Source organism: Passer domesticus, chromosome 6 (genome assembly GCF_036417665.1).
Source record: "Passer domesticus isolate bPasDom1 chromosome 6, bPasDom1.hap1, whole genome shotgun sequence".
Classification (NCBI taxonomy): Eukaryota; Metazoa; Chordata; class Aves; order Passeriformes; family Passeridae; genus Passer; species Passer domesticus.
In genome coordinates this window covers 54255855-54274721 of record NC_087479.1, presented here as the reverse complement: position 1 = coordinate 54274721, position 18867 = coordinate 54255855, and the positions used below count along the sequence as shown (strand labels likewise).

General features: G+C 52.2%; 4 protein-coding genes and 1 long non-coding RNA gene across 5 annotated transcripts; 4 read left to right on the top strand and 1 right to left on the bottom strand.

The window, feature by feature from the left end:
* The first annotated feature begins 1521 nt into the window (after positions 1–1521).
* Positions 1522–5921, top strand: LOC135303738 (proto-oncogene Mas-like). The gene has a single exon (XM_064425852.1). The coding sequence runs from the start codon at positions 2761–2763 to the stop codon at positions 3736–3738; it is 978 nt and encodes a 325-aa protein (XP_064281922.1). The 5' UTR covers positions 1522–2760; the 3' UTR covers positions 3739–5921.
* Positions 5922–6757: 836 nt separating this feature from the next.
* Positions 6758–8607, top strand: LOC135303734 (mas-related G-protein coupled receptor member H-like). Its single transcript, XM_064425848.1, has one exon. It carries the CDS (start codon positions 6790–6792, stop codon positions 7717–7719), a length of 930 nt encoding a protein of 309 aa, XP_064281918.1. The 5' UTR covers positions 6758–6789; the 3' UTR covers positions 7720–8607.
* A 147-nt stretch (positions 8608–8754) lies between these two features.
* Positions 8755–11061, top strand: LOC135303735 (mas-related G-protein coupled receptor member H-like). The gene is made up of 2 exons (XM_064425849.1): positions 8755–8899; positions 9146–11061. Exon 2 carries the CDS (start codon positions 9257–9259, stop codon positions 10175–10177), a length of 921 nt encoding a protein of 306 aa, XP_064281919.1. The 5' UTR covers positions 8755–8899; positions 9146–9256; the 3' UTR covers positions 10178–11061.
* A 153-nt stretch (positions 11062–11214) lies between these two features.
* Positions 11215–13020, top strand: LOC135303736 (mas-related G-protein coupled receptor member H-like). Its single transcript, XM_064425850.1, has 2 exons — positions 11215–11353; positions 11579–13020. The coding sequence occupies exon 2, from the start codon at positions 11683–11685 to the stop codon at positions 12571–12573; it is 891 nt and encodes a 296-aa protein (XP_064281920.1). The 5' UTR covers positions 11215–11353; positions 11579–11682; the 3' UTR covers positions 12574–13020.
* Positions 12239–17456, bottom strand: LOC135303737 (uncharacterized). The gene is made up of 3 exons (XR_010365132.1): positions 17227–17456; positions 14778–14868; positions 12239–14245 (listed from the first exon to the last, which is right to left on the bottom strand). It is a non-coding gene; the product is annotated as an uncharacterized LOC135303737 (long non-coding RNA).
* Between the last annotated feature and the right edge of the window lie 1411 nt (positions 17457–18867).

The following is an 18867-nucleotide window of genomic DNA, read 5'->3' as shown; positions in this document are numbered from 1 at the left end:
CTTAAAAAGTTGCAGGTTTCCTCTGAGTCATCCTCTACACTCCCTTGGCTGTCAGTCAGCAGCCTACCGTGAATTCCAAGGAATGCCTAGAAAGCTGAGGTGAGATGATTCCTTCCCAGGCTGACGTGTGCCTCAGGGATCTGGGATGCTCCTCCTGGAAACTGGCATGTGTGGTGGCCCTGGGACCAGAACTGTCCCCTCTCTTCCCTGCTGACACGACATTTGTGTCCTCAGCTATGGAATCTCACATCTCCCACCAGCCCAATCCTTTCTAGGTCAAACACTTAATGATCCAGGAGCTAAAGGGGCTCCAGGAGAGGTGGAGACAGGACTTTGGACATGGGCATGGAGTGACAGGACAAGGGGCAATGGTTTCCCACTGCCAGAGGGTGGGGTCAGATTGGATGTTGGGAAGAAATCCTTCCCTGTGAGGGTGGTGAGGCCCTGCCACAGGTTGACCTGAGGGCTGGGGTCAGGTAAAAACAAACACAAGTGCTCCCATGTCTGAGGAGGAGGAGGATGAGCCCTAATGAAGGGCTGGAAAGGGGATCACAAAACCCCAAAATCTGGTCTGTAATAGCTTTCATTGCATCATCAAGGAGACTGGCAATGATTAGGGTGGGCTCTAAGGGCTGATGACCTGGCTGCAAGCAACTGAGTGCTGTCCTTCCCTTGGGCTCTGTGAGCCTGCATTGCAATGACAGAAATTGAATTCTCAACTCAGTTTCCTTTCTTGTGGCCAGGGAAGGTTTTGGCAATGATCCCAGACCTTTTCCCAGAATGGGAGTTGTTTCTGAGAAGCACTCAGATGCTTGCACAGTGCTGTGATCACTTCCAGCACTGCCAGCATTCCAGCGCCACCAGCAGCAGCAGCAGCTCTCTGCTGCTGGAGGGACAATGACCCCTCAGGGTAGATAAAGGAGGAATGGTAGAAACTTGCTGAGAGAGGGAAAGCATTTGGAGAATGTCCCATTTTCAAAACAGTTTCTAGTCAGGAGGAAATGAGAAGCCATTCAAAGAAATCTGCATGTCGAGCTACTTCCTGTATGGCCGGAAAAATGTTCAAGACAAATAACTCCCAGGAAGTGAAATTCTGACGTAGCCAAAGATTTAATTTCCGACTCTCCCGCTGACTCTTGCAAAACAGTGGCAGGACAGGGGACAGAGAGAGCCAGCTGGATGGGAATGGGGTGCTCCTGGTGATCTGGGCACTTTCTCCTTCATGTCACTGACCTGCCAGGAGCCGCTTTAGGACATGGATCCCAAAGGAGCAAGAGGGACCAGGAAGCACCGCTGATCTGCACAGACCCCTTTGCCTGCTGCTGCCCCACAGGGAACAGGTCAGTGGAATGGTTTCCTTCCTCCCTACCCCACCTTCCTCTCCTGCAGCAGCTGCTCTCTTCCTGCCACCCTCTCCCGTGACCGCAGTGCCCTCCCCAAGCCCTCTCTTCTCCTGTGCATCCCGTCTCTATCCTTGTAGTGAAAAGGGCCAGAACAAACTTTCTAACACAATGCAAAGCATGAGGAAGCAGGAATTCTTTACCTGCACAGGACACAGATGGATCTCGTCTTGTATTTTGTGTGTATGGTGAGACTTTACAACAGGGTATTAATCCATTATAACCATATGTAGGCATTCAAAGTTTTTCTTTTCTATAATATAATCACCATTTTCCTAGAACTCATTTCCATGCATCCCCCTCCTCCAGGAAGTCCTTTTATGATCCTGGAGATTTATAAAGAGGGGTCTCTCTGGTGGTCATATTCAATGAATGCTGCCATATTACAGGTGGCCTTGCCTTGAACTTTTCCTCTGGCCATGCACTGTTGCCTCTTGTTCCTAAAATTGCCCCAAACCACTGCAGGCCTCCTTATCTGTTCCTGCACTGGTTCCAGCCACGTTTATCCTCCTGTGTGCCAGCCTTTACATCCTGTGAGAAACAATCACCCATTTATTAAAATTATTAAAGGTTTATTAAACCTTAACCAAAAATACAGCAAAAGGAGTAAATAAGGAGAAGCAGGCCGGGGAGCTTCCCTCATGGCTGCCTACCACGTGGCGGGCTCACCTGCAAGATGGATGCTTCTCCTTTGATAGCCCCGGGGGTTGCATCAGCTAAACCTGGCCCCTCCCAAAGTCTGTCTGCCAACTCTTCTTTGTGTGTATTGGTGGAGCCTGCTTTCTTGCACCTTGACTGGAGGGCCAGGTGTTGTCATGCTGCACCTCCCCCCCCAGCAACAAACTTTGTACACCCCTTCTTTGTACCTGTCCTAGATGACTCAGGCTCTGTGATGGAAAGAGTACAGAGTGGCAAAAGGGGATTATGGGGAGAAGAGGGGACATCTACACAACAGTCTACAATAACATAATTATACATCTATAAAGCTTCTATGAATATTCAAACACTATTCATCCCTTAACTGTGAGGGCAAATTGTCTCATTATCCATCTGTAACACATCTTTTTAAGTTTTGGCCACTTTGCTTTTGAACAACTTCAGAAGAACTGACAATGTTTATTCTCTATGTTATTTATCTGCCTCCTGCTGAACATCCCAAACCACCCATCTGCCTCTCCCACCCCATCATTTTCACCACCGTCCTCCCCTGCACATCTCACTCCTCCCCACTGAATCCTTCCCTCTGCAGGGAGCTGCTGAGGAGCCTCATGGTCCATCCCTGGATTCTCCAAGCACTAACTGCCCATCCACGCTGACCACAGCCAGGAGCCACATCCCACTGCCTGCCCAGCATCCATCCATGGAGGTGAGCACTGTGTCCCCTTTCTTCACCGCACCCAACGATGGGCCTGGTCAGTGTGACATCAATGTTTCCAGCGTGGCCATGCACCTTGTGACCCTGCTCGTCGGCCTCTGTGGGCTGGTTGGGAATGGGGCTTTCCTCCAGCTCCTCCACATTAATCCCAACACCGACTTTGTCTTCAACCAGGCCATCACCGACTTCCTCTTCCTCATCATTATGGTCCCCTCCAGCCTGCTCTTCCTTGTGGAGGAAGTGTCCTGCTCTGCTATAATGCCCCTTATGTATTTGAGTTTTCTTTTCTATCTGTCGCTGTTCTCCTACACCATGGGGCTGTACCGGTTGATGTTCATCAGCATTCAGAGGTGCAGGTCCATCCTATGCTTGTTTTTCTGTGGTTGCCAACTTCCTGAGCGACTGGTTTTGGTGGTGATGAGTGTCCTGTTCTGGGTCCTCCTGTTTGTTGTCACCGCTGTCAATCCCACAGTGACTTCCCAGTGCCAGTCACACGAGCAGAAGCAGTGCCGGGTGGCTCTCACCTCCATGTATGCCCTCAACCTCTTCCTATTTGCTGCACCCATGGTCATTTCCAGCACAATCCTCTTCATTCAGTTCAAGCCTGGCTCCCAGCAGCAGCAACACATGAGGCTCGACATTGTTATCGTCCTCGTTGCACTCTTCAGTCTGCCCCTCAGTCTCTGGTCTTTCCTGCAGCAGCTCGGCTACACGGCTGTGCCCTCCCAGGTGGTTTTCCTGCTCACCTGCATCACCAGCAGCATCAAACCCTTCATCTACTTCTTGGTGGGGAGCTGGAAGAGAGCCTACTCCATGAGGGGCTGCTGGAGACACTGCTCCATGCAGAGCTGCAGGAGGCACTCCTCTGTGCAGTCCCTAAGGAAGGCGATCCACAGGGTGTTCGAGGAGCCAAAAGAAAACACTGCCCACAGCACTGAACCTACCATGGACACAGAGGCCTGAGCCTGTTGATCCCATCCACTGCACTGCTGAAGGACCCTGGGACAGTGGCTGAGAGATTCCTTGAGTCTCCTGGTCAGTAAATGCCCACAGTGTCACCCTCCCTGTGCTGGGGCATCCCCAGCCCCTTTCCAGGCCGCTCTGGGCTCTGATCCGTGCTTGTGAGGCCTCAGCCTTGAGGAGCAGCCCCTGGGCTCAGCTGCTCTGGCGCTGATCAGAAACACCCTCTGCTCCCAGGAACTGCTGCTGTCCAACCACCTCCTGGGCCTTTATCAACAGCCTTGGGAATTGTTTTCCTTCCCTGAAGGCCACAGCATCCCTGCTCTCCCACTTTCCCAGAGAGCTGCCTGCCCGAAGTGTGGCCAGGGTGAAACATTGCTGTGAGTGACGCCCATCCCTTGGGGCCTGTGAGCAGCGGCCCAAAAGGAGACCCTTGGAGCTCTCCTGGGCCCAGCAGCGCTGAGCAGAAGCTCCCTGGGAGTGGGGCCTCTCCGAGCTGGGATCTCTCCCGTCTGCTGCCCTCGGCTGATCCCCGAACGCCGACGGCTCCTGGGCCGATCCCCCAGTGCTCCAGGCCCAGCCCTTGGCCCAGTGAGGAGATGAAAAGGGATCCACAGGGAGCATTTGCCCCACATCCCCTGCAGGCTTGCTAATCTGTTTCTGCACTGGCTCCAGCCACATTTATCATCCTCTGAGCTCCTGAGGAGCATGCTGGAGCTGGGCTTTCTTCCTCCCTCCTTGGACCTCCTATGACCAGGAGGAGCAGAGACCCTGCTGGGAGTCCTGGCTGGAGCGGGGCAGGATCAGGGCTGTTGGGTGGAAAATGGGGCTCTGGGGATGGTCTGGGGTGTTGAAGGTGGTTTCGGAGGGGTCAGGAGAGGCTCAGAGGTGGTTGGAGGGGGTCTGGATACCAGAAACCCCGTATCTCCCCACTAGAGGACAGCAGAGCCTGACAAGCCGTGATTGGTGCGGGGGAGCGGCTCCATCTGAGAAAGCTGTGGGATGTGATAAGATGGGGTGAGGATGGAGAGCCTGGAGGGAACGGGGAATGAGGAGTAGGGATGAGGGATAGAATGGAGAGCAGCTCTGGGTAGTTTGGCCCTGAGCAAGTTTTGGCAATGATCATGGAGGTATTACCATATTGGCACTTGATTCTGAGAAGCTCCCAGCTGCCTCACCAACACTGCCAGCACTGGCAGCATTCCAGAGCCGCCAGCACCACCAGCATCCCTCTGCTTCTGGAGGGACAATGACCCCTCAGGGAAAAGAAACCAGGAATGTCAGAAACCCTTCCCTTTTGGGAAAGGGAAGGCTGTCAGAGAATGGACATTCTCCTGGGAAGGAGTGTTTCTAATCAGGAGGAAATGAGGAGCCATTCACAAAGACAAAGAGGTTTGGGTTTTTGTGTTTGTTTGTTTGCTTGTTTGTTTTGGTTTTTTTTTTTTTTCCTTTGTACCAAAAACCATAAGGCTGTTTAACTCTGACCTAGCCAAAGTTGGAAAACCGCTTCTGACTGCCATGTGACCCCACTGAGTCTTGGAGAGCAACACCAGGACAGGGCACAGAGGGACAGGAGTGGGGAACTCCTGGTGATCTGGGGACATCCTTCTGCATGGTACTGACCTGGGAGGATCCACTTTGGGATATGGATGCCATAAGAGCAAGAAGTATGTGTCTTGCAATGTAATATGTCGTCACATTTTGGTCAGACAAAACAATCCCTCTAGGCCTGAAATTCAAGGACATTCTACCGCCACCAGCCCAGCAAAGTCAAGACAAAAGTGAATTGGGGAGGGCAAACTGGGGGTAAATGACTTCATTACCTGAAGCTGTAATTGGAGGATTAACCCCTGGTTTGTTAATGGACCAAACTTATATCTGTCTGAAAAACTCATCACCATTGTCCATTTTGGGTGTAGCTCCTCTCGGAGGCTTTGACTGCCCACGGTGAACCTTCTGAAGGCCTTTCAGAAATGCCTGCTTTTATTCTCTTCCCCTTGTCTGGCCTCTGTCCCTGGGAGCCACCCCAAGGCATCAGGCAGACAGGGGCTGGAGGGGGCAGGAGGGCTCTGGGTGCCAGCAATCCCAAATCTCCCACTGGACAGCAGCAGAGCCCAACAGGCCACACGTGCAGCCAGGGAGTGACCTCTGACTGGGAAACCATTGGGATGGGATGGGATGGAATGGGATGGAATGGGATGGGATGGGATGGGATGGGATGGGATGGGATGGGATGGGATGGGATGGCATGGCATGGCATGGCATGGCATGGCATGGCATGGCATGGCATGGCATGGCATGGCATGGCATGGCATGGGAGTAATGCCAAAATCAGACAGAATAAATTCCTCACCACAACTAATAGTGTTACCAAGGGAATTATTAGGCAGCAGGACACGCAGAAGGATCTCTCCTTATTTCTGTGTGTGTTTTCAGACTTTACGACAGTGTTTTTATCCACTATAACCATACAGAGACGTTAAAAAGCTTTTCTTACCTAGTACATAAACACCATTTTCCTAGAATTCATTTCCATGCATCCACTTGCTACTGTGCATCATTTGATGGCCCTGGAGGATCATTCAGAGGTGCTTTTGGTGGTCTCATTCTCTGAGTGCTCAGATGTTACAGGAGACCCTGCCTTGAACTTTTCATTTGGCCATGTGCTCTTGCTTCTTGTAACAGAACTTGCCCCAAAACCACTGCAGAACCCCTTATCTGTTTCTGCACTGCCTCCAGCCATGTTTATCAACGTGTGTCCACATCTTTACATCCATTTATCTTTCTGCCCAGTTAGTTTTAAAGCAACTTCAGGGTAGTTGAAAATATTTATACTCTCTTATTTATCAATCCCCTGCAAAGCAGCCCAACCCACACACCTCCCTCTCCCACCCCACCATTCCCACCACCCCCCTCCCCTGCACATCTCACTCCTCCCCACTGAATCCTTCCCACTGCAGGGAGCTGCTGATACTGGATTCTCCAAGCACTGACTGCCCATCCACTCTGACCACAGCCAGGGGCCACATCCCACTGCCTGCCCAGCGTCCATCCATGGAGGTGAGCACCGTGTCCCCATCTTCCATGTCACCCACTGAAGGAGACAATCTGTGTGAGACAGATGTCACCAGTGTGGCCATACACTGTGCGGCACTGCTCATCTGCCTCTGTGGGCTGGCTGGGAACGGGGCTGTCATCGGCCTCCTCAGCCTGAAAATCCATAACGCTGGCATCTTTGACCTGGCTGTCATGGACTTGCTCTTCCTCCTCTTTGCAGTCCCCTCTGCCCTACTCATCCTTGTGGAGGAAGTGTCCTGCGCTCCCATCATGCCCTTGATGTTCATGAACTTCCTTTTCCAGCTATCAGTGGGCTCCTACTACTGGGGGCTGTTCTGGCTGATGCGCAGCAGGAATGTGCGGTATATGGACAAGCTCTGCAAACTCTGCTGCCACTGGGACCTTCCTGTGCGCCTGTTGTGGGTGGTGGACAGTGTCCAGTACTGGGCCTTCTTTACTCTCTTCACTGTCACTCCTGCAGTGACATTCCTGTGCCCTTCTCATGAGCAGGAGCACTGCCGGGCAGCTTTCATCTCCATGAACACCATCATCCTGCTCTTCTTTGCTGCTCCCGTGGTAATTTCCAGCACAATCGATTTCATTAAGGCCAAGTGGGGCTCCCAGCAGCAGCAACCCAAGAGGCTCGACATCGTTCTCATCCTCACTGTGCTCCTCACTCTCCTCCTCGGCATCTTCAATTTCCTGCAGCACCTTGGTTACATTGCTGCGTCCTCAGAGGTGGTTTTCCTGCTCGCCTGTATCTACAGCAGCATCAAACCCTTCATCTACTTCTCGGCAGGGAGCTCCTGGAGGGCCTGCTCCGTGCAGTCCCTCTGGCTCGCCCTCCAAAGAGTCTTTGAGGAGCCAAAAGAAAAAATGGCCCACAGCAATGATCCTGCCATGGACACAGAGGTCTCAGTCTGTTGATCCCTTCCACAACTCTACTGGCGGACCCCAGGAGAGTGACTGAAGTTTTCCTTGAGTCTCCAGATTAATCAATATCCACAGGATCACCCTCTCCGTGGTGGTGTATTCCTGCAGGAGAAGGGAGCACGGGCATTGCCTTGGGTAATTGTTGTGGGCTGCTCTGCAGGGAGCACATTGGAGCATGGCTTTCCTCCTCCCATCAGGATCCACAAGGCTCCAAGCAGTGCAGCTGGGCTCAGTGCTGTTCCCCAGCTCTATTCCCCATGGAATGACCCTCATGGCCTCAGCCCCAGGGAATGAACTCCATCTCCTTTGGCTCAGCAGATGAGTTTCATGGTGCTTTCAGGGAGCTCTTGCCTGCAAAGCATGGGACACCTTAATCCCTGGGGACACACCCAGCATGGGGTGGCAGTGATTTCCCAAATCCCTGCAGGTCTGGTGCCTCTGGATGGCAGGTGAGGGGTTGGGATCACAGGGAGCATCTTTCATTTTTTGGAAGTTTTTTTAAGCTTTGGAGTTTTTCTAGAACGAGTACTGTGTTCATGTTGAAAGCTGTAATGGTGATCTCTGACCACTGCGGGGAGTCCAAGCCCGAAGCGCTGCACAAGCTCCGGGAGGGCGGGACGGAGGAGGAGCTGTGTTGGAAAAGCGGAACATGTGGGGGATGGATTACCAGGGGAGTGGCTTAGCAAGCGGGTAGAAAGCCTTCTACGATTTTGGGCAGTGTGCCTCTGGCCGTGCCTCTGGCTGCGAGTGGGCACCGAGCACTGTTCCTTTTACCTTGTCCCTTGTTATAGTTTAATAAACTTCTAAAAATTTTCAGAAGCGAGGCGTCGTCTGTCACAAGAAAGAAAAAGACCACTTGATTCATAGGAAAAAAAAAACAAACCCGAGATCAATAACTCTGAGCCTGTGGAACTCTGAGCAAGCCGAAGCTGTACAACCCCTTCCAACTGCCCCCTGACTGCACCGAGCCTTGTGAAAAAACAGCGGGACCAGACACGGAGAGAGTGAGCAGGATGGGAATGGGGAGCTCCTGGTGATCTGGGCACTTTCTCCTTCATGTCACTGACCTGCCAGGAGCCGCTTTAGGACGTGGATCCCAAAGGAGCAAGAGGGACCAGGAAGCGCTGCTGATCCTCACAGACCCCTTTGCCTGCTGCTGCTCCACAGAGAACAGGTCAGTGGAATGGTTTCCTTCCTCCCTACCCCACCTTCCTCTCCTGCAGCAGCTGCTCTGTTCCTGCCTCCCTCTCCGGGAGACTGCAGTGCCCTCCCCAGCTCCCTCGTCCTTTGCCCTGCACTTCCCTTCTGCATTCCCTGCTGAACTGCCCAACTTTAATGCCTCCATCTCCCAGTCCACAATTTCCACCGCCCTTCTCCTCTGCACATCTCACTCCTCCCAACTGAATCCTTCCCCCTGCAGGGAGCTGCTGAGGAGCCACATGGTCCATCCCTGGATTCTCCAAGCACTGACTGCCCATCCACGCTGACCACAGCCAGGGGCCACATCCCACTGCCTGCCCAGCATCCATCCATGGAGGTGACCACCGTGTCTCCATCTCCCGCCTCAACCACAAAAGGAGACAATCTGTGTGAGACAGATGTCACCACTGTGGCCATACACAATGTGACACTGCTCATCTGCCTCTGTGGGCTGGCTGGGAACGGTGCTGTCATCGGCCTCCTCAACCTGAAAATCCCCAGCTATGGCATCTTTGACCTGGCTGTTGCCGATTCCCTCTTCCTCCTCTTTGCGGTCCCCTCCGCCCTCGCCTTCCTGGTGGAGGACGTGTCCTGCTCTCCCATCCTGCCCCTGCTGTACCTGCGTTTCCTTTTCCAGCTGTCTGTGGTCTCCTACTACTGGGGGCTGTTCCGGCTGATGCTCAACAGCAATGTGCAGTACGTGTACAAACTCTGGAAGCTCTGCTGGCATTCCAACCTTCCTGAGCGACTGGTGTGGGTGGTGGAGAGTGTCCAATATTGGGCCTTCTTTGCTCTCTTTGCTGTCATTCCTGCAGTGACATTCCTGTGCCCATCACACGAGCAGGAACACTGTCGACTGCCTCTCATCTCCATGTACACCATCATCCTGCTCCTCTTTGTTGCACCTATATTCTTTTCCAGCACAATCGATTTCATTAAGGCCAAGCGGGGCTCCCAGCAGCAGCAACCCAAGAGGCGCGACATCGTTATCGTCCTCATTCTGCTCCTCACCCTCCTCCTCAGTTTCTACAATTTCCTGCAGCAGCTCGGTTACATTGATGTGCCCTCCCAGGTCATTTTCCTGCTCACCTGCCTCCACAGCAGCATCAAACCCTTCATCTACTTCTTGGCAGGGAGGTGCAGGAGACCCTTCTCCGTAACGTCACTCTTGTTCTCCCTTCAGAGAATCTTTGAGGAGCCAAAAGAAAAAACTGACCACAGTGATGATAACACCACAGACAAAGCAGTCTGAGCCTGTTGATCCCTTCCACTGCTCTGCTGGAGGGCCCCAGGAGAGTGGCTGAGGGTTTCATTGAGTCACGTGACCAATAAATATCCACAGGATCACCCTCTCCGTGGTGGTGTATTCCTGCAGGAGCATTGCCTTGGATGATTTTTTTGGCCTGCTGTGCAGGGAGCACATTGGAGCATGGATTTCCTCCACCCTCCTGGATCCACGAGGCTCCAAGCAGTGCAGCTGGGCTCAGTGCTGTTCCCCAGCTCTATTCCCCATGGAATGACCCTCATGGCCTCAGCCCCAGGGAATGAACTCCATCTCCTTTGGCTCAGCAGATGAGTTTCATGGTGCTTTCAGGGAGCTCTTGCCTGCAAAGCATGGGACACCTTAATCCCTGGGGACACACCCAGCATGGGGTGGCAGTGATTTCCCAAATCCCTGCAGGTCTGGTGCCTCTGGATGGCAGGTGAGGGGTTGGGATCACAGGGAGCATCTTTCATTTTTTGGAAGTTTTTTTAAGCTTTGGAGTTTTTCTAGAACGAGTACTGTGTTCATGTTGAAAGCTGTAATGGTGATCTCTGACCACTGCGGGGAGTCCAAGCCCGAAGCGCTGCACAAGCTCCGGGAGGGCGGGACGGAGGAGGAGCTGTGTTGGAAAAGCGGAACATGTGGGGGATGGATTACCAGGGGAGTGGCTTAGCAAGCGGGTAGAAAGCCTTCTACGATTTTGGGCAGTGTGCCTCTGGCCGTGCCTCTGGCTGCGAGTGGGCACCGAGCACTGTTCCTTTTACCTTGTCCCTTGTTATAGTTTAATAAACTTCTAAAAATTTTCAGAAGCGAGGCGTCGTCTGTCACAAGAAAGAAAAAGACCACTTGATTCATAGGAAAAAAAAAACAAACCCGAGATCAATAACTCTGAGCCTGTGGAACTCTGAGCAAGCCGAAGCTGTACAACCCCTTCCAACTGCCCCCTGACTGCACCGAGCCTTGTGAAAAAACAGCGGGACCAGACACGGAGAGAGTGAGCAGGATGGGAATGGGGAGCTCCTGGTGATCTGGGCACTTTCTCCTTCATGTCACTGACCTGCCAGGAGCCGCTTTAGGACGTGGATCCCAAAGGAGCAAGAGGGACCAGGAAGCGCTGCTGATCCTCACAGACCCCTTTGCCTGCTGCTGCCCCACAGGGAACAGGTCAGTGGAATGGTTTCCTTCCTCCCTACCCCACCTTCCTCTCCTGCAGCAGCTGCTCTGTTCCTGCCTCCCTCTCCCGGAGACCGCAGTGCCCTCCCCTGTCCCCCTCCTCTGCCCTGTGCTCAAAGAGCCCAACCCTCCCACCTCTTTCTCTCACCCCTGAATCTCTACTGCCCTCCTTCCCTGCACATCTCACTCCTCCCCATTGTTTCCTTCCCGCTGCAGGGAGCTGCTGAGGAGCTGCATCCCTGGATTCTCCAAGCACTGACTGCCCATCCACTCTGACCACAGCCACGGGCCACATCCCATTGCCTGCCCAGCATCCATCCATGGAGGTGACCACCGTGTCCCCACGTCCTCTCTCACCCACTGAAGGGGACCATCTGTGTGAGACAGATGTATCCACCATGGCCACACACAGTGTGACTCTGCTCATCTGCCTCTGTGGGCTGGCTGGGAACGGGGCTGTCCTCTGGCTCCTCAACCTGAAAAGCTATAACTCTGGCATCTTTAAGCTGGCTGTCGCTGACTTCCTCTTCCTTCTCCTCACAGTCCCCATTGCCTTCCTCTTCCTGGTGGAGGACGTGTCCTGCTCTCCTGTCATGCCCATGCTGTACCTGCGTTTCCTTTTCCAGCTGTCAGTGGTCTCCTACTACTGGGGGCTGTTCTGGCTGAGGCCTGGTGGCACTGTGCAGTATATGGACAAGATCCTACGGCGCTGCCGCAAGGAGCTTTCTGAGCGAATGTGGTTGGTGGTGGGGAGTGTTCAGTCCTGGGCCTTCTTTGCTCTCTTCACTGTCATTCCCTCGGTGATATTCCTGTGTCAATCACAAGAGCAGGAGCACTGCCGTGTGCCTCTCATCTCCCTTTACACCAGTATCCTGCTCTTCTTTGCTGCACCCGTGGCCATTTCTGGCACAATTGACTTCATTAGGGCCAAGTGGGGCTCCCAGCAGCAGCAGCCCAAGAGGCGTGACGTGGTTATCCACGTCACTGTGCTGTTAACTCTTCTCCTCAGCTTCTGCAATTTCCTGCAGCAGCTCGGTTACATCGATGTGCCCTCCCAGGCTGTTTTCCTGCTCGCCAGCATCAACAGCAGCATCAAACCCTTCATCTACTTCTTGGCAGGGAGCTCCTGGAGGGTCTGCTCCATGGCGAGCTGCTGGAGGCTCTGTACAGTGGGGTCCCTCCGTCTCTACCTTCAGAGGGTCTTTGAGTAGCAGAAAGAAAAAACAGCCCACAGCAATGATGACACCAGGAACACAGCAGTCTGAGCCTGTTGATCCCTTCCACTGCTCTGCTGGAGGACCTCAGCACAGAGGCTGAGGGTTTTCCTTGGTATTATTCAGGAATTCATGATTAATAAACATCCATGGGATCACCCTCTCCATAATGGTGTATTCCTGCAGGAGAAGGGAGCACGGCCATTGCCTTGGGTGATTGTTGTGGGATGCTCTGCAGGGAGCACATTGGAGCATGGCTTTCCTCCTCCCTCCTGGATCCACAAGGCTCCAAGCAGTGCAGCTGGGCTCAGTGCTGTTCCCCAGCTCTATTCCCCATGGAATGACCCTCATGGCCTCGGCCCCAGGGAATGAACTCCATCTCCTCTGGCTCAGCAGATGAGTTTCATGGTGCTTTCAGGGAGCTCTTGCCTGCAAAGCATGGGACACCTTAATCCCTGGGGACACACCCAGCATGGGGTGGCAGTGATTTCCCAAATCCCTGCAGGTCTGGTGCCTCTGGATGGCAGGAGAGGGGTTGGGATCACATGCAGCATCCTTCCCCTTCTCTCCGGCAGATCCGGCCCTGCATTCCCAGCTGATGGGAAGGGACACCAGGTAGGGCTGCAGAGCTGGGGAGGGACAGCAACATTCCCTTATCCTTTCAGTGGGAATTTGTCACATTCTTAAATTCCAGAATTGAATCCCTGTGAGTAAAGTGCTGAGTAGACAATGAACTCCACTGAACTCCTGTGCCTGTATCCAGAAAGTACATGGTGTATGGAAATCCCCATCACCAGATGGGAAATGCTTGGACCATTTAATTGCACAGAAATTAGGGAGTTCTGCTGCTCTTCTGCAGAATGGGGCCATCCATCCTCTGGTTCCCCAGCATCACTGTCTGAGGAAGCCCTTGACCACCTCCATCCTGAGCCTGGCCACCCTCAGGAGGAGCTGAACAGCAACTCTGCACAGCAGCTTCAGCCACAGGCCAGGCTGTGCTGATCTTTGTCATTTTGTAACTACCCCTCAATCAGATTTGGATTTCTGGGGTTGTTTGATTCCAATGTGGTACAACTGACTGTAGGACATGGGGTTATGATTGTTAAAGTCGCTAAGGCCTGCGCTCACCAGAAGGCCCTGAGGGAAAGGCAGAGCTGCAGGCCGGGCGGGTGGGACTCGGCTGAGGGCTGAGAGGCAGTCAGGAGCGAGGGGCGAGTCAGATGGGAGTGAGATCCTGATTGGCTGCAGGAACACGTGGCCAGTGCATGAGCAGGAAGCTGATTGGATGGTAGGACACGTGGAGAGTTTATGGGCATGAAGCTGATTGGATGGTAGGAGACGTGGCCAGTGTATGAGCATGAAGCTGATTGGACAGCAGGACACATTGATAGCAGCACTGCAGCTGAGCCAGCCAATGGGTGCCCTCCTTCCTTTAAGTTCTGTTAGGCCTCGGTTTGGTTTCCATTATGTCAGGTTGAGATTAAAGGTATAAACATCGGCCAATTTTTACAATGAAGCGACCTCCTTTGGATACAAAAGGGGGTCCGTGTTCCTTTGTTCCAAGTGCTGCAAATGGCAGGCCCAAATCAGGACCTATAAAGGCGGCCCAGGATGTGCTGTCCAGTCCAGTAGCAGCTTCCACTAAGTCAAGGAACTGGCTGAGAAGAGTCTGGAAAAAGGATCCAGGGAAGGATCTGAGAGAAGTTCGGGAAGGAACTCAGGAATTTAAAAGTCCACACACCTCTCCTAGGGGGTGTGTAGTCCTGTGGGAGAACGTATTGGAGGTGGAATATCCCTGGAACAAAGCAGGAGCTTGGGCTAGGTAAGGCAGCTCCTACATCAGCAATCAATTAATATGGGTGATGTGAAACTAAGCACTGTGCTGGACTGGGTATCTAATCAAGTTAAAGATTTTCCCTTTAGTGGCCGCTTTGATCAGCAACCTGGCAAGCAGTACGGCAGAGACTTTTTGATATCACCAGGGACGGTGATGCCAAATCTTGCGGACACCTTTCTACATGGGGGACAATCATGGCGGGCATTAAAGGAAGTCACACGAATGTCGGCCATTTCACAGCTTCGGACGTTGATCCCCCAAACCCTCAGTGCCACCAGGACCCGTATACAACCCCGAGATGAATCCAAACCCTGCAGAATTGCCTTACCCCGAGATCAACCCAGGCCCCGCAGGACTGCCTTACCCTGATAAAAATTCCTGCATGGCAGGACCCCTTGGCAGAGAACTCTCACGGGCTCACTTCCTGCCCAAGATGGCAATGCAGTAGTCCAGCGCTGGCAAAAACAACAGGAAGCCACCATGAAGGAGGGCAGTTTGGTGGTCGTTACAGCCTGCCCAGTAATATATGCTCTGAACCATCAGCTGGCACATCAGGAGCTAGACTATAAAGTAATTACAGATCAGAGGCTGCTAGTAAAAGAAAGCAGCATATCCTCCCATCTCACCCTAAGCTACCTACAATCCATCAGGAACATGTACATCCTCCCTCCCCACAAGAAGCATAATGGAAAACCATAATGAAAATGATCCTAACAGTGATGAAGTTTGCAGTCTGGCTCAGGTTACCGAGAGCTGTGTACAGCCCAGGCAGAAGCGCTGCAGGACAGAAATGCACCAGTTGCTGTTGTGCAGCCGACCGGAGAGGGTCCCTTTGCAGTCCCTGCAGTGCAGGCAGGCTACCCCTGTGATGCATCGCTCACCTAGCCCTGCAGGCCCTGCAGCGACTCCCAGGGACGGGTATTGATCCTAACCTGTTGTTTGCTAAGATTTTACAGGGTCCAGCGGAGTCGTTCGTGCAGTTCCTGGACAGACTGCAAGCTGCGCTCTCCCAGCAGGTTGACAGTGCTGAGGCCAAAATTATTCTGTTGCAGCTGCTTGCTTTTGCAAACACAAAAAAAGATTGTAGAAAAGCATTGCTTGCTGTTCATAACCCACATACTTGTGACACAGCAGAGCATGCCAGAATGTGGGAACTACTGCTTACACTGATTATCTGGCAGTGGCTTTAACCGCGCACTTCTGAGTTCCAGACACGTGGGCGGGAGGCTCTTTTAAATGTGGTTTGATGGTCATTTTGAAAAGGATTGCCCTCAACAAGGGGATGGGATTAAAATACCATCTAATGATTGTCCCCGGTGTGGAAGGAGAAAGCATTGGGCTGTTGACTGCCACTCCCAGTGCCCTGTGAATTGGAAGGCTACACAGCCAGGAAGCTTCCAACTGAGGGCCAGTCTTCATGCCCCAGAGAATCAAAAAAGAAGTGAGACAAGACTTTTAGCAAGCGAGCTCCTGCCTACAACTGCAGGCAGTGCCAGGCTGGATCTTGCCTCCAGAGAATCCATAACTCTAATGACATCTTTGGTACATTTAGCTCCTGCTGGAGTCTGGGGACCCCTTGGTAATAGCATTCATGCTTTGTTAATATGGTTGTTCCTCCACCACCAGGTTGGGACTTTTTGTACTGCCCAGAGTTATTGATTCAGATTATGAGGGCCAAATACACATTATACTATGGACCCCTATGCCACCCTGCTTTATACCTGCAGGTCAACGTACAGCACAACTTGTTCCCTTCTACAAAACCCCTAATGGCAAGGGCAAACGTGCCACAGGTAACTTTGGCAGCACAGGTCAGCCCCAGATTTTCTGGACAAGTCTTATTACAGCAGCTCAACCAACTTTAACATGCGCTATAGATGGCAAAAAATTTAAAGGGCTTGTTGATAGTGGAGCTGATATCTCTATCATTAAAAGTAATGAATGGCCTAGTAATTGGCCCACAGTCAGCTGCACATCAACCCTAATTGGGGTGGGAGGGTTGCAATGCCCTAGACAGAGCGCTCACCTTTGGCTTGTCCTTGGCCCTGATGGGCAAACTGCCTGGACTGCACCATTGATTATTGCCTCTATACCATGCACATTATGGGAAGAGATGTTCTGGGACAATGTGTAACAACCATACAAATAGACTCAACCTCACAGGAGGGCCTTTTTCATAGGGGCCATTGATCAGCCGTTCCAAAATCAAATACTGGACATATGTAAATTCACATGGCGGACTGAAGACCCTGTGTGGGTCGACCAATGGCCCCTAGGAAAGGAACAGCTACTAAATTTAAAACAGCTTATGGAAGAATGCTTGTCCTTAGGCCATATCTGTCCATCTTCTAGCCCATGGAATACCCCTATATTCTGTATACCTAAGCAAAATGGCAAGTGACAATTATTACAGGATCTACGGGCACTAACTGCAGTTATTGAACCTATAGGGGCTCTGCAGCCTGGGCTTCCATCACCCACAATGATTCCCCTCAACTGGCTCTTAGTAATTTTACTCCTCAAAAACTGTTTTTTTACCATCCCTCTACATCCTGATGATGCACTTCAGTTTGCCTCTTCTGTGCCAGTTGATATCACTGAGCTGCTGGAATCCTTCAGCAGGACACTCAATTCAATATTACCTCCCTTTTCCCACAATATTTATAGCTTTTCGTTCCCTACAGACCTCAATTCTGCCTCCAAAAATCAATAACCAGGTTCCACTCAATGAGGAGGCACTGATTAAGGTGAATGAGAAGAGTCTGCCCTTGTTTCCTCTCGCAGCCTGGAGAACTTCCCCGCAGGGCACTCACCTCACCTCCCACACTCCAGCTGCTGTCCCTGGGTCGGGATCTTCATCAGGTTCCTGCAACGGTCCCTTGGAAAGGGGAGCGAAGCCCGCGGGCTGAGCCCGAGCAGCGTCCGGCGCGGGCTCTGTCCCAGCTCCTGCCACAGCCCCTGCTCTCCCTGCTGCCTCGCGTGCTCCAGGGCTCTCACAAGCAGGGAACTGCTTCAGAGCCTGGCACGGGATCAGGGCTCTGCTCCTCATCTGCTCTTCACTCTGCCCAGGAAATGAGCAACAGGAGAGAGCCTCAGCAGCCAGACCTGTGGCCAAAGCAGTTTGTCTCCATGTCAGCTTCTCTTCTGTTTTAAAGCAACCCCAATACCAAAACATTTTCTTTTGAACAGCCTGAACTTGCACCCTCTCATTCCTGGTCCCTAATACTTTGTATTGCATGATCAACGGGATTGGCAGTAATTAGGGTGGGCTCAAAGTGCTGATGACCTGGCTGCAAGCAACTGAGTGCTGTCCTTCCCTTGGGCTGTGTGAGCCTGCATTGCAATGACAGAAATGGGAATTCTCAGCTCAGTTTTCTTTCCTGGGGCCAGGGAAGGTTTTGGCAATGATCCCAGACCTCTTCCCAGAATGGGAGTTGTTTCTGAGAAGCACTCAGATGCTTGCACAGTGCCAGCATTCCAGTGCAACCAGCAGCACCAGCAGCCCTCTGCTGCTGGAGGGACAATGACGACTCAGGGTAGATAAAGGATAAAAGAGGAATGGTAAAAACCTGCTGAGAGAGGAAAAGCACTGGGAGAATGTCCCATGTGGAAGAGTGTTTTTAATCACGAGGAAATGAGGAGCCATTCAAAGAAATCTGCATGTCGAGCTACTTCCTCTCTGGCAGGAAAAAAAGTTCAAGACAAATAACTCCCAGGAAGTGAAATTCTGACGTAGGCAAAGATTTAATTTCTGACTCTCCCGGTGAGCCTTGCGAAACAAGGGCAGGACAGGGAACAGAGAGAGCCAGCAGGATGGGAATGGGGAGCTCCTGGTGATCTGGGCACTTTCTCCTTCATGTCACTGACCTGCCAGGAGCCACTTTAGGACATGGATCCCAAAGGAGCAAGAGGGACCAGGAAGCGCCGCTGATCTGCACAGACCCCTTTGCCTGCTGCTGCCCCACAGGGAACAGGTCAGTGGAATGGTTTCCTTCCTCCCTACCCCACCTTCCTCTCCTGCAGCAGCTGCTCTCTTCCTGCCACCCTCTCCCGGTGATCGCAGTGCCCTGCCCAGGTCCTCTTCTTCTCCTGTGCAGCCTGTCTGTATCCTAGTACTGAAAAGGGCCAGAACAAACTTTCAAACTTTCTAACACAATGCAAAGCATGAGGAAGCAGGAATTCTTTACCTGCACAGGACACAGATGGATCTCCTCTGGTATTGTGTGTATGGTGAGACTTTACAACAGGGTATTAATCCATTATAACCATACGTAGGCATTGAAAAGTTTTTCTTTTCTGATACATAATCACCATTTTCCTAGAACTCATTTCCATGCATTCACCTCCTCCCAGAACTCATTTTATGATCCTGGAGATTTATAAAGAGGGGTCTCTCTGGTGGTCATATTCAATGAATGCTGCCATATTAAAGGTGGCCTTGCCTTGAATTTTCC

Coding starts and splice junctions, on each gene's coding strand:
- LOC135303738 (XM_064425852.1), top strand. CDS start 2,761: ATGGAGGTGAGCACTGTGTCCCCTTTCTTCACCGCACCCAACGATGGG.
- LOC135303734 (XM_064425848.1), top strand. CDS start 6,790: ATGGAGGTGAGCACCGTGTCCCCATCTTCCATGTCACCCACTGAAGGA.
- LOC135303735 (XM_064425849.1), top strand. CDS start 9,257: ATGGAGGTGACCACCGTGTCTCCATCTCCCGCCTCAACCACAAAAGGA.
- LOC135303736 (XM_064425850.1), top strand. CDS start 11,683: ATGGAGGTGACCACCGTGTCCCCACGTCCTCTCTCACCCACTGAAGGG.